This window comes from Ailuropoda melanoleuca, chromosome 5, assembly GCF_002007445.2.
Source record: "Ailuropoda melanoleuca isolate Jingjing chromosome 5, ASM200744v2, whole genome shotgun sequence".
Classification (NCBI taxonomy): domain Eukaryota; kingdom Metazoa; phylum Chordata; class Mammalia; order Carnivora; family Ursidae; genus Ailuropoda; species Ailuropoda melanoleuca.
The window spans coordinates 61,447,200-61,462,248 of NC_048222.1; the positions used below are offsets into that span (position 1 = coordinate 61,447,200).

The following is a 15,049-nucleotide window of genomic DNA, read 5'->3' on the forward strand; positions in this document are numbered from 1 at the left end:
GAACCCAGGGAGCCAGTGAAGTAGAGCGGAGTGGAGTGGGGCGGAGCGGGGCCGAGCTGGAAATGGGGCGCCGCGGAGCTGGGAGCCGACCCTGAGCTCATTTTTCGTAGGGGAGAGCTGAGTTTTGGGGACGCTAGAGCCGGAGGCGGAGACGTGAAGTCAGGGCTGAGTGGGCGGAAGAGAGCCTGGGCTGAGGTGAGGCCCAGAAGCTGGAATTGAGAGATGGAGCTTGCACCCCAGGGACACAGCTGGGACGGGACACCTTTTCCAAATGTCAGGCTGCAGCAATTTGTCCAGTTCCTCTTTGGTGTGTTCGGAGGCCTCCCACAGCCCCTCCTCATTGCATTGCCCGATTACCTCAGGTCCAGGTGCTGCTCCGATTTCCTCCTTGTCCAGCCCGGGACTCTTGCCCTGTGGCTGCTACTTTTAATTAGAAACGCTGTCACACAAGTGAAGGTACCTGGCCACTTAGTCTACTGCGCAATGTCTCTCTTACGACTCTTTGCTTCTTTTGTTTCGAAAAACCTTGAGCCTTGGTACAATGTGTTTGACTTCTTTAAGGACAAAGAGGGTGGGAGAAGGGGAAGTAAACCTCTATCTTTGGTGCCTCTGGAAGAGTGAAATGACACTTGGTTTTTCCATTCTTTTAACAGACATGGCCACCAGTCACCCAACAGGACACGTGCAACTGCCCCGAGCTGATGCCATTCGTTCACGTCTTATTGACACTTTCTCTCTCATCGAGCATCTGCAAGGCTTGAGCCAAGCTGTGCCACGACACACTATCAGAGAGATAGTTGGTCCGCAGTCTGTTTCTTAGCTAGCATAAATTTAAGACTCCGCACCACTCCCTCCAAAGAGTAGAAAGCAGAGAGACTATTTTAAGGGTGAAAAATTCAGGGAAGATTGGCTTGGCTGCTAGTTTGTAAAGATATCAAACTTGATAAATCAAAGGCTTTGTAAAGAAAGCTCTTTGAACCCAGGAGATAGAACCCATGCCACTCACTCTTGGGCTTAGGAAAACTACTAGCCCTGGCTGACTTGGAAGTTTCTATGAAAGACTGAAAACTTTGAGGTTTGAACCTACTGCCTTTATTCCTGGGCATGGACAGTGTTGGTCATAAGTGATATATTAGCTCTTATTCCAAACTTAATGTTAATTGCTGTGAGAAAGAACAGCAAGGCGAGCCTCTGGACTAGGGGACCCATGAGGTAACCAGTATCCCTGCCCCTGGTCCTGCCTGTTCTTCATATCCCCCAGAGACTTCTTTTTATATTTATCCACTGTCCCCTGTTAATTTTTGGTGTAGATCCTTCCGGGCAGAAGAAGGTTATGTTGGGAGATCAACACCAGCTTGTGCGCTTCTCCATAAAGCCTCGACACACGGAACGAATTACCCGTGGCCGAAGGCTGATGAGCAGGCTTCAAGTGCGCTGCAGTCAGAGACCACCTCTTTCCTTGTGGGCTGGATGGGTCCTTGAGTGTATCCTTTCATGCCCCTCATTTTTATCCCATTCCTTTACTGTCTCTCTTGCCTCATCATCCACCTGATGACTTATTTTCCCTTTTCCAAACTCCCATTTTCTTCTCATCCTCACTGGTTCTATTCTTGCCCTTATTATTTCACCTGTATAAGAAAGAATTTCCCTCTGTATGTTTCCTTAAGAGAAAACAGGTCCTCTCTTCACCAATTTCATCATCTTTCTCATCTTTTTGAATACGATTGTATTGATGGTTGAAATAGGTGAGAACTGACATTGAGTGAAAGAGGAAGTGGCTATGAGTAATTTTTCCTATAAATTGATCATTTTTTAATTTTGAATGTTACTTGAATTCTGATAGGGACAATTATATTAAGTCCCCTGGAGTAGGATTTGTGCAACTGCTAAGAGCTGGAAATATTTGGAGAGCTCTCAAGAGGGTGGTAGATATAAAGTGGTCTAGACACTTACAGTGTAATAGACTCACAGGAAACCGAGGATGTGAAGACCCAGTTATATTACTTGTGTCAGTTTAGTCTATTTTTTTAAAGATTCTATTTATTTATTTGACAGAGCACAGCAGGGGGAGTGGCAGGCAGAGGAAGAGGGAGGAGCAGGCTTTCCACTGAGCGGGGAGCCCAATGTGGGGCTTGATCCCAGGACCCTGAGATCATGACCTGAGCCGAAGGCAGATGTTTAACTGACAGCCAGCCACCCAGGGACCCCTCAGTTTAGTTTAATAGTTGTTTAAATTAGGCTTTTGTATTAGAGATATTGGTACCTATCAGTGAGCGATGCAACATTTACATTTTTTACAAGTATGTTAAATATTAAGTACAAATAAGAAAGCTCACAAAATCTATAAAGTTAGATACAACTAAAATATTAGATGAGCCATAAGATGACTTAAAGAGTAAATGATTCTAAAATAAGTCCTAAATTATATGAAATGTATTAAAAGCAAAAGAATATCTGGAAAATCAATGAGCTCATTTGATTATCATCTCAAACAAACTGCTCAGAAATGATGAAACGGACAGTAGAGGTACTCACTTCCTGTTTCATCCTCATTGTTTTGGGAAATTTTTCCACTTTAAATAATCTTTTAATGTAATCAGTTCAAAGATATTTAGATATACAACAATACTTGATATCACTGACCCACTGCAGTATATTATATACTTTGAAGTATTTATTTATTTTTTTAGAGAGAGAGAAAGATAGTGTGCACACGTGTGGAGAGGGGGGGGCAGAGGGAGAGGGAGAGAGAGAATCTTAAGCAGGCTCCATGCCTAGCATGGAGCCTGACTTGCACCTCGGTGCGGGGCTTGATCTCACAACCCTGAGATCATGACGTGATCAAGAGTCAGATGCCTAACCAACTGAGCCACCCAGGTACCCCTATACCTTGAAGTATTTTGTTTTCTCCCCATTATGGTGAGGATTTTGAACTAAGTCACCCACATTCTCTATTTCTTGTATGATAACTGGCATGTATTTGCCTCGTGATGGTAAGGGTATAGTCTTAAGCCTTGGAATAAAGTAAACAGCAATAAATGTACAGGATTTTCTGGATCTAATGGACAAATCAAAATAGAACAGCACTAACCATTCTAGTTGGTAAAACAGTTGGATATGAAACATGATCACTGTGCCACAGAATAGGTGGATTGCTTGAGTGGAAATTATCTGGCAAGTTCAGCAAAATTGTATCTTATTAAGTATATTCTCATGGTAGAAAGGCAGGAGGGATTTTGCAAAGGGAAAGAATTTGTGACTAACAGATTTTTTTTTTTAAGATTTTATTTATTTATTTGACAGAGATAGAGACAGCCAGCGAGAGAGGGAACACAAGCAGGGGGAGTGGGAGAGGAAGAAGCAGGCTCATAGCAGAGGAGCCTGATGTGGGGCTCGAACCCATAACGCCGGGATCACGCCCTGAGCCGATGGCAGACGCTTAACCGCTGTGCCACCCAGGCGCCCCCTAACAGATTTCTTTGAACAGACTAATTCATGTGATAAACATTAAGACTGTTGAGGTTTTTAAAAAAACAATTTTCCAGATCACAGAGAATGTTGTTATAGATAGGGGGAAAATAGTAATTAACAAACAGTTCTCTAGATCAAAGCTCCCCAATTTTTTTTTGTCTTTTAGAGAGAGTACACACACCCTGGGGTGGGGTGGCAGGCAGAGAGAGAGAGGGAGAGAGAGAGAGAGAATCTTAAGCAGGCTCCAAGCCCAGCACAGGGCCTGACACAGAGCTCCATCTCATGAGCCTGAGATCATGACCTGAGCCGAAATCAAGAGTCAGAGGCTTAACCAACTGGGCCACCCAGGCACCCCATCCCCAATCTTTTTTGTCTTGTGATTTTGTTTCCCAGTAATACAGCTATAAACTTGAAAACCTCCTTAGGAGTTTAATCATTCCATTAGTTTTATATGATATAAAGAAGCTAGTTGAAGTAGAAGTAATATTTTAAACTAGGATATTATTAAATATTTTAACGTGTATAATAAAATATTTAAAATTATAATATGTTAGCACATTTTTACTTTTGCCATTTTATAAGTGTTTCTTGCTGTTTTTAAGTAGATATATGATTTGCCCATAATCGAATTTTTAAAGGCCATTATATATTGTGTGGCTCAGGGATCAAATATACTTATTTTATGTATTATATGTTTTTTAATTTAAGTTTTTGTTCTTTTTTTAAAAATTGAGATATAATTGACATGTAACATTAATTTCAGGTTTACAACATTATGTATTATATGTTAAGTACATGTTATGTGTTAAGGTGTAGGTGGAAATTTAATTATGTGTTAGGGTGTAAAAAAGAAAAAAATCTACTTTCACAATGATATTGGTAATTCTACTTTTCATTTGAAACATCAGTTTGGCTTATTTTTATAATTTTCACATTTTGTCTCCAAATGATGAGAGGGAGAAAAGAAAGAAGATTTGACTCATTTGCAATCCATTTTCTGAAAATAACACATTGCAAGTGTGAATAGTCCTTATTTCCAACAAAAAAAAATTGTGTATAACATCATAATTTTTTTACATTGATTTTGAGGTTCCAGAGATATCTTGATGTGCTATATATAAGAATAATTCTGCAAGTTTATCTCAAGATGATTTTCATCGGATTCTATAAATTGCATTCATCTGATCAAAAACTTTATATAGCATTAGTGTTCCTTACTTCATTGTGGATATAATGAGCCGAATCTTCTTTCTTTTCTCCCTTTCAACATTTAAAAAAAAAATACATGATTTGTGCACAAATGAATTTTTAAATGACATTATATGTTGTTTGGTGTGGGGATCAAATATATTTTATGTATTGTATTTTTAAAAATTTTTTGTATTATATGGTTTTAAATTTAATATTATGGATATAACCAGCCAAAAAACAGTTACAATTTCAAACTGTTTAAGTGTCAAAATTGACAGCAGTTTGTGTTGTTCAGAGTGATTGAGTATGTTCTAATCTCCATTACCTGCCAAGGATATCAGTCATAGTGTATTTGGAGACTCTCACATTGTTCTGTTTCAAAGGGAAACAAATTATTATTTAGCTTTAAGCCTATTTTAATTTCAGTGTTTTTTCCCCTACAGCGTGGTATACATTCATTAAATTCATAAAAGAAATGAAGAGGGTTGAAAGATGAAGGCAATAAGTTGAGGAATAGCAATTAGCAGATAATAGGGTTTTAGAGAGAATGTATAGGATTTAATTTGCTTTGCAGGACAAAAATCACTTTTTAGAGAAGAATGGGGAAGTTTTAAAAACTAACAAAGAACCAAATAAATTTTTTAAAAGATTTTATTCATTTATTTGCCACAGAGAGAGAGAGCGCACACAAGCAGGGGGAGAGGCAAGCAGAGGGAGAAGCAGGCTCCCTGCTGAGCAGGGAGCCTGATTTGGGACTCCATCCAGGACCCTGAGATCATGCAGATGCTTAACCGACTGAGCCACCCAGGAGTCCCAAGAACAAAATAATTTCTTGTTATAAGTCAGTATCTCTCATGAATCTGGCTTCTTGTTCCTACTTCCCTTATCAAGCACTTTACATATCATGGCCCTACATTTTCATTCTATTCTCAAGGCTCATTGCTTCTTTGTGAAGTTTGGGACTGGAGTACCAGTACAGCAGACAGCACTGGTGGTGGTGAAGAGAGCAATCCCTTGGTGACTGTGGGACCCCAGAGTGGAAAGGTAGCGACTTGCAGCTGTTAGACATATTAATACCGGCAGGAGATGAGTTGTAGCTATTTTTCACAGTCAATTCTGTCTTCCCCTGTATTTCACAGGTTGAAAAAAGTATCAATGTTAAGAAGAGAAACAAAGAAAAATGGAATAGCAGTGGGCACAACTGTGGTTTATAATAGTTTCTGATCATTCTATATCATTCAACTTCCCAGTTCCCTAACCTTTATTCGTCCTTTGCTCTACTCTTACAGAATTGCTTGAATCCTCAAACACGAAATTGTGGTCACTGAAGCTGACTCTGGAGGTGGCAGCTTGGTTCATCTTGTTTATTTTCATCTTGGAGATCCTTCTTATGTGGATATCCAGCTTTTTCCTCTTCTGGAAGAATGCCTGGAATGTCTTTGACTTTGTTGTCACCATATTGGTAAGGATAGATATCCTGAGGATTAGTTTAGTGGGTTGAGGAATGAGCCTAGGTGAATCAAAATGCCAAGAAAAGTTAATTAGATCACAAGAAGAACTTCATTATTTTGATATTTTTTCTAAAACTAAAATCAGTTATTGCAGGAGTTATTGGTATTAGGAACAAGACAGACCATAACCACAACATTAGTCCCAACAAGAACATCTCCCAGTTACTAAGCACTTACCAAGTGCCAGGCACTGTTCTGTTTTACGTGTATTTTCTCATTTGAGCTCCACAACAACCCAAGGAGATAAGCACTCTGCTCATCCCCTTTTTGTATTTGAGCACACTGAAGTGCAGAGTTTAAGTAATTTAGTATAGGAAGTCTCAGCCGGCAGCAGTCCTCAGAGATGCTGTTGAAGGGATAATGCCCAAGGAACTATGAAGAAGATGAGATAAAGAAGGGGTAACTGTGCCTGGGTGCTTTGGGTACATTTTACTTATACTCTGTGTGTTTCCCACAGTCCCTGCTTCCTGAGGTTGTCGTGCTGGTAGGGGTCACAGGCCAGTCTGTGTGGCTCCAGTTGCTGAGGATCTGCCGGGTGCTAAGATCCCTCAAACTCTTTGCACGATTCCGTCAAATCCGAGTCATTATTTTGGCCCTGGTGAGGGCGCTCAAGGTGATTTGACGGTTGCAGCTCAACCAATTGGGCAGGGTGGATAAACATGGGAATTTAACATAGAGCAAGTCTGGGTGGGTCAAAGAGGCCAAAGAGGGAGACTGTGAAGTGTCATTGGATGAGGAAGGGCTGGGGAAAGCTGCTGTGGTCTAGAGATAACGAGGCTTGGGAGTGGAAGTCAGGGTGTTGGTGGAGGATTGCCAGGGTGGGCTTGACTCTGCGTAAGTGGGATCAGCCTAGTCTGGCCCAGCTCTGACTCTAGGTCATGGCCTCTAGAGCATGACCTTCCTCTTGATGTTGCTGCTCATCTTCTTCTACATTTTTGCTGTGACTGGTGTCTACTTCTTTGAGGATTACACCCGTTCAACTCGCCAGGACCTGAAGTACCACATGTTCTTCTCGTAGGCAGGACTGGGGGAATCGTGGGTTGGGGGAGAGAGTTTGGGCAAGAGACTGGGAAGTTAGTCCAATGTAAGTAATACAAAAAGTATAGTCTGTTGTAAGAAACTGGAATAGAACACAATAAGGAGAAAGAAAGAGAAAGCGAAGGAATAGTATTAGCTCTGATTTTGAGGATAGGGTGGCTAGTTCCAGGTTTGCTCTGGGTTTTGAAATTTAAACAAACCCTTGTCAACCATCTTTTTCTTTTGAGTTTTATTTTATTTTTATTTATTTGAAAGAAAGAGCGAGAGAGAGAGAGCACAAGCGGGGGGAGCAGCAGAGGAAGAGGGAGAAGCAGTCTCCCCACTGAGCAAAGAGCCCAATGCAGGACTTGATCCCAGGACGCTGGGATCATGACCTTAGCTGAAGGCAGATGTTTAACGGACTGAGCCACCCAGGTGCCCCTCATCAACAATCTTTAAATAGCAGTATACTCCAGTGATTAAACTCTGGTTTCCATGCCTCAGTTACCTCTTTTGTAAAATGGAAATAGTAGCACTACCTCATAAGAGTGTAGGAATAAAAGTAATGCACTTTTGCACTTAGCACAGATTTTGGCACAATGTCAACACATGCTGCTGTGACTCTCAAACAGGTCACTGGTTTTACCCCGAAATCTAGGTGTGTTGGTTACACATGCACACACCTAGACTCATTCAAAAGTAAAATCCTGATAAGATCTTTGTCTAGAGAACAGTGATTGCTAGTACAGAGTCAATTGGATTTAGATGAGGTAATGTTTTTTATGAACTGGAATCCAATCTTGTCAGCACCTCTTAGGTCTCAGACTAACAGGTAGCTTTGTAAGGTATTGAATTAGGAGAGTCAAACATTCATCCTATTCAGGCCCTGATATTTTCAATAAGTTGTATATAGAGGACTAGGAAGGAAAGAAGGAAAATTTAGAAAACTTCCTGAGATACCTTTGTGACACATTCATTATTATTCATTAGTTGGGATCACATGTTTATGTCACATACCTGTCCATTTACTTAAGAATCATTTCATACCAGTGAACTAAATATGAAAGATTTTTGCTAAATTTTACATGATCTTCTGTTTGGTGAAGTCCATAGAACAGTGAAGAATGAACTTACAAAAATGATATGTAGTCAGTGATTCATTCAGTTTTTTAAAATTCAGCCAGTACCTATTTATTGAGCACCTACTATGTTCCAGGCACTAATGGAATAGTAAGAAATATTCATGGATTATTCGTGATAAAGGAAAACCTAATAAAACAACCCCAAACTGAAGAATGCCTAGCTAAAAAATTGATCGAAAAGAAGCCAAATTCAGAGCAAGCTACAAGGAAATGTTCTTATGTTGCTTTAAGAGTAAGAAAATACTACTTCTGAGAGATTTAGATCTCTGTCCTGTCTGTAGCCACACCTCCTTTTTCTTTAGGGACCTGCTGAATTCCCTAGTGACGGTGTTCATCCTCTTCACCATGGACCATTGGTATGCACTGCTCCAGGATACCTGGAAGGTGCCTGAAGTCAGCCGTGCCTTCAGCAGCATCTATGTCATCCTTTGGTTGTTACTTGGTTCCATTATCTTTCGAAACATTATAGTAGCCATGATGGGTAAGCACAGAAGAGGGGAAACTTAGTTGTGAGGGGTGGCTGGGAAGACATTATGGTGAAAGCTAGGATTGGTAGATAACGTGGAGAGACAACCTGAGGCAGCAGAAAGGCTTGGGGCCTGGAGTGGATATTTCACTTGGTTTCTCCCCACCCAAGCCCTCTCCCCAGGTCTATTCACCACCATCTCCCAACTCCTAATGGCCCTTTGGGGCAGTTACTAACTTCCAGAATATCAGGAACGAGCTGAACGAGGAGATGACACATCTGGAGGTTCAGCATAAAGCCGACATATTCAAGCGGCAGATTATCCAAAGGTCTGCTGCCCCATTTTCAAGCTCAAGTTTAGTTCTGAAGGGTATCCCAACCTCATCTCCTGTTTCTAATCCTTGGGCTTAACCCCATTTTTGCCTTCCCTTCCACAGAAGATTTACCCCAGGATTAGAATTCCCCAGCTCTAGGGGCACCTGGGCGGCTCAGTCAGTTGGGCGTTTGCCCAGCCGGCTCAGGTCATGACCCCACAGTCCTGGGATTGAGTCCTGCATCAGACTCCTGCTAAGCAGAGAGCAGCTTCTCCCTCTCTCTCTTTCTGCAGCTCCCTCTGCTTGTGCGCTCCTTCTCTCTGTCAAATAAATAAATAAAATCTTTTTAAAAAAGAGAATTCCCCAGCTCTAGAATATTGCCTGATTCTTTATCACTGTTGGGACTTTCCCACTCTTTTTCGCTTTTTTACTACAACATGTTCTCCTCAGTTTTCTTTACTTTATGATCTGAATTCTTCTCTTTTTTCCTTACCACGCTCTTGCATCAGTATAACTCTCTTCACTCTTCTCTGTTTTTTGCTTTGCAGGAGACAAAACCTGTCCCCTGAGGCAATGAGGTCAAGCCTTAGCAAAGTGGATGCCAGGTTAGGAGTCTAAGTGTGAACCGGGATGGGCAAATGTGAAAGAGGAGAAGGTAGAAAACCAAAGATGAAGATTGACTTTGAGAGATAATCCATTTATTCAATAACTATTTATTGTAGTAGGTTGAATGGTGCCCCCCCCCAAAAAAATGTGTCTGTTCTCCTAACCCCCTGGAACCTTTGAACATGACTTTATTTGATAAAAGGGTCTTTGCAGATACAATTAAGTTAAGGATCTTGAGATGCATTCATCCTGGATTATCCAGGTAAGCCCTAAATGCAGTGACAAAGGCCCTTATAAAAGACAGAAGAGGAGAAGACATAGACATTGAAGAGGAGAGGGAGGTATAATAACGGACATAGAAATTGGAGAATTGGAGTGATGCAACCACAAGCCAAAGGAAGCCAATGAATGCTAGGCAACTGCCAGAAGCTAGAGGAAGCAAGGAACCTTCTCCCCTAGAGCTTCCAGAGGGACTATGGCCCTGCCAACACCTTGATTTCAAACTTCTGTCTTCCAGAATTGTGAGAGAATAAGTTTCTGTTATTTTAAGCTACTAAGTTTGTGGTAATTTATTACAGCAGCCATAGGAAACTAATACAAGTTCCTTCTATGAAATAGATGTTATTCTAGACCCTAAGTATTTAGCGGTGGACAAAAGAGCAGAAGGAGAAACAAGAAACTCATTCATCCATTCAAGAAATAATTATTTAGGGGCACCTGGCTGGCTCAGTTGGTAGAGTGTGTGGCTCTTGATCTTGGGGTCATGAGTTCAAACCCCACATTGGGCATGGAGCCTACTTTTTAAAAAATTATTATTTATATAAACATTTCTTTATTAAGTAAACTCTGCAACCAAAGTGGGACTTGAACTCATGACCCCAAGATTGAGTCACATGCTCTACTGACTGAGCCAGTCAGGTGCCCCAAGAAATAAATATTGAATACTCATTAGGTGCTTGGGCTATATCAGTGAACAAAATAGGCAATAATGCCTGTTCTCATGGAGCTTACTTACTGGCAGGCGGAAAGAGACAATAAACAATGAATATATAAAATGAGTAAATTAATATATTAAAGTATGATAAGCATTATGAAAAAATAAAAAATAAGATAAGTGAAAAGGGATTGGAGTATGGAATGGGGATTGCAGATGGGTTACAATTTTAAACAAGGTAGTCAGGATGGCCTCATTGAAAAGGTAACATTTGAACAAAAACTTGGATGATGAGAGGGGATTACTGTGTGGATATTTATGGGTAGAGTGTTATAGATAGAGGGAACGGCTGATGTGTTTGAGAAACAGCGAAGAAACCGCTGTGACTAAAGCAGGGTGACCCGTGGGGGAGAGTGATAGAAGATGAGGTCAGAGAGAGAGAACGGGTACCTGATCCTGTTGGGCCATGAGGGCCATGGTAGGGCTTTCACTCTGAGTGAAATGGAGAGCAGAGCAGTGACATGAAATGACTTATATTTAATAAGGATTACTCTGGTTGCTCTGTTGATGGTACACTGTAGAAGGACAAGGGAAGAAGCAGAGAGATGAGTTGAAGGATAAAGCTATCCAGGCGAGAGGTGATGATGGGTCAGACCAGAGCAGTACCAGTGAGAAAAGATGTATTTTCAAGGTAGAATCAATAGGATTTCTTGGTGGATTGGATGGAGTATAAGAGAAGAGTTGAGAATGACTCCAAAGTTTTGGCCAGAGTAGCTGGAAGGATGGATTAGTTGAGGTGGGGCAGGCTGTGAGTGGAAGAGGTTTGATGGGCAAAGAGTTCAGTTTGGGTTGAATTTGAGATGTCTATTAGACATTCAGCTGGTGGTATGTGAGTAACAGTTGTATATCCAAGTCTGGATTGAGGAGTGAAATCTGGACTAGAGGTTTAAATTCGCATTTAGAAGACATTTAAACTCAGGAGACAAGATCACTGAAGGAGTGACTGTAGATGGGGAAGATAAAAAGGCCAAGAGCTGAGCCTCGGAGCCTCTCAAGAGATAAAACTTAGGGGGCAAAGCTATAGTTGTGGTGTAACAGGCACAGAGCTAGGGAGTGAGGAGCTAAAACTTAGCGAAATAAGGTGGAGTGTGGAATGCAGAAGCCTGAGTAAAACGGAACTCGGATGCTATATGTGGTGAGGGACACTAATAGGGATATACCACAAGGGATCGTTGAAGTTGGAAGTGCTTAAAAGCTCGAATTTTGGGAGCGGTTTGGCCCTCATAACCATAAGTCCCAGCTCCAGGGGATAGCAAGGGCCAGGGCCAGCATAATGAAAGAACTAGCCATATCTCATAAATGTATTTGAAGGAATAAAATTTCTTCTTTCACTTATAGAGATGCCAGTCAACAAAGGAAATCTTCGGACTTACCAAAAGCTTTTGAAGAAGAGTCTAAACACAGTGCTGATGAAGAGCGTTCAAGAGCATCTGACCTGAAAAGAAAAAAATCCTTGTCAAAAAGGAAAAAGTCCTCATCTTCCTCCTCCTCCTCTTACTCTTCTTCCTCCTCGTCTTCATCTTCTTTCTCTTCCTCTTCTTCTGACTCCAGATATTTAGCCTCCATTGGTAAGCCGAGTTTCTTTCACTTGAATTCAGACTCCTCCAGGAGATATTCCAATCTTAATAGGAGCTCTCCCACTACATCTACTTCCCGGTTTTCCCCACCAGTCTGATTTTCTGGTCTTACTTGCTTACTTTGTGCTTTCTTTCATTTCCCCTGTACTTCCGCTTCGCTTTGGGTATGTGTAGCTGTGGCTGTCTTTGCTTACTGTAAAAAGTGGTCTCTTGGTGATATTCCCTTTTCCCTCCCTGATTCCTGTTTACTCTTGTATCCCTGCTTTTTCCCCACACGACAGGATCTATTAGCTCTTACCCAACTTCCGCAGATCTAGACATGTTTTTAAGAAGCATTCTTCCCTCCAGGTGAGTTGGACTGGGAGACTCATGTGCACCAGAATCTGCCTGGGCTAATGGAAATGGATCAGGATGACCGTGTCGTTTGGCCTAGAGATTCACTCTTCCGATATTTTGAGTTGCTAGAAAAGCTTCAGTATAACCTGGAGGAGCGTAAGCAGTTGCAACAGTTTGCAGGTATGGGGACCAGGGGTTAAGTACATTGGAGTAGCATATTGGAATAGCATATATAATTGGGGAGAAGGAGGAGGGTGTCCACTATTTTGACATTTCAGCCTCTGAATTTCCACCTCAAACTTAAAAAGGCAGTTCCTTGGTTTGGTATGTCACATTCTTAAGTCCTGATTTCTTATAATCTAGAGAGAACCTGATGGCTTTGCTTCTCCAGTAGGGAAAACCTAAGTCCTATGAGGTCTGAGAGTTTGTTTCCCAAGAATAAAGTGTCCAATTGCAGTTGTTGGGTGTTAGGATAAGGTGGGCTCTTCCTTGATTTGTGCAGTCCACTCCCTTCTGGACCTGTTCTTGCTCTCTGAAGGCATATTTCAGACCAGAGCCATAGGGCCTCAGCCTCAACTTGGATAGCAAGAGGATTAGACAGTGAGCAGAGAGCTCACAAGTGCCCACTGCTCCCAGCCCCCAAAAGAGGTTTATGAATTATAGGCTTTTTTTCCTTTCAACCCCTTCTAGTGTCAGCCTAGGCAGAGAGAAGTATGTACATTATTTAAATAGTAGAGTTAATTTAGGTGGAAAACTACTTGCTCAAAATTATTTCCCCTAAGTTACTCCTTTGAAATTTCACCTCTGAGAAGTGAATTGGGGTTAATAAATTCTCCCTCTAAAAATACAAAAACTGGAAAAGTTAGGGGCCATTTTTTATAATTTAATAGAGATTAGTGTTATCTTCCTCATCCCTAATTGAAATCAGCTCAATGTGAAAATAACAATGAGGGAAGAGGAATGTGTTTGTGGTAGGCACAGGAGGGCAATCAGAGGACTTTGTAACAGTGGAACATGGAATTTAGAGCAGGATGTCACAGACAGGCATTGCCTGCTTCAGAATGTTGCCTAAGGTTAATCCTGCTCTTTCCAGTTGTCCTCAGCCCTGCCTTCCCATTTGTTCTCTGAGTAGAAACAGGGCGAAAGAGAGGAGAAGGAGCGAGGTAGCTTCTTTAATCTGAGTTAATTCACCTATGGCAAAGAGTACTGACTCATGGGGCTTAATGAAAGTAAAGGTCAGTAAAGATTTGTGTGGGAACCTAGAACCCAGAAAAGCAGGGGCTTCAAACATTGGGATGTCCTGAATATTCTTAGCTTCGTAGCCTCACAGTCCCGTTTCTTTACAGTGCAGGCACTGATGAACTTTGAAGACAAGTAAAGCTGACCATGGATGGCTTCAATTTCTCTGGCAAAAATTAATGAAAGGAATAGTTGGAAATGGAGAATTCAAAGTATAAATGTCAAATAAATACTGTTGATAATTACTTAGTGGTCTGTCTCTGAGACATAGGGGATACTGAAAGGTATAAAGTTGGGCTGAAAAAGTTAGTTCAGGCACCAGTGGGGCCTATGGTCCTTGGCTTTCTACTCTTTCCACAGCTCCTGAATCTCACTTCTTTCTTGACGTTGTCATTGTAACTCCCACCCTTCCAGCAACCTCTACTTCCTGATTGAGTCCTAATTTTACCACGTCCCTCCCTATTGGGTACAGGCCTCTGGGGGTGGGAGGGTAAAGAGATCCCAGGAGCTGTAGGGTAAGTAATTGAGAACTATTATTTCCATTGCCTATTCTATGAACATTGCTTCTCCTATACACCATTAACTTTCATCAAACATCAGGGCGCCTGGGTGGCTCAGTGGGTTAAGCCTCCGACTCTTGATTTCTGTTCAGGTCATGATCTCAGGGTTGTGGGATCAAGCCCCTTGTTGGGCTCTGCACTCAGCGCAGAACCTGCTTGTCCCTCTCCCTCTGCTCCACCCCGCCACTCACATGTTCTCTCTCTCCCTTTCTCTCTCTCTCTCTCAAATAAATAAATAAATAAATAAAATATAAAAAAAAACCCTTTAATCAAACATCATTTGATTAAGACAAGGTAATGGGAGGAGGTTAAGATGGCGGAGGAGTAGGGGACCCCTTTTTCAGCCGGTCCCCTGAGTTGAGCTGGATAGGTACCAGACCAGCAGGAACATCCACGGAATCAGCCTGAGACGCAGGAAGATACATCTGGATNTACATCTGGATCTCTACAAATGAACATCTCCAGCGCTGAGTATCGAGGTACGAAGCGGGGAGCCGTGAAACCGCGCACAGATATCAGAAGCTAAACAGAGGGGGAGGGAGCCCCCGTGTCAGGGCACCGGGAAGCGGTAGCCACCTGCACGGGGGAGCGGACAGACCGCGGACCCGCACGCTTGAGACAGCAG

At 41.9% G+C, this 15,049-nt stretch overlaps 1 protein-coding gene across 1 annotated transcript; it reads left to right on the top strand.

The window, feature by feature from the left end:
• Positions 1–211: 211 nt before the first annotated feature.
• Positions 212–14,109, top strand: CATSPER2 (cation channel sperm associated 2). The gene is made up of 13 exons (XM_034661047.1): positions 212–368; positions 654–800; positions 1,311–1,484; positions 1,677–1,745; positions 5,952–6,124; positions 6,631–6,786; positions 7,063–7,187; positions 8,635–8,813; positions 9,028–9,127; positions 9,661–9,717; positions 12,051–12,280; positions 12,638–12,805; positions 13,972–14,109. The coding sequence occupies exons 1-13, from the start codon at positions 272–274 to the stop codon at positions 14,001–14,003; spliced, it is 1,707 nt and encodes a 568-aa protein (XP_034516938.1). The 5' UTR covers positions 212–271; the 3' UTR covers positions 14,004–14,109.
• Positions 14,110–15,049: the final 940 nt, after the last annotated feature.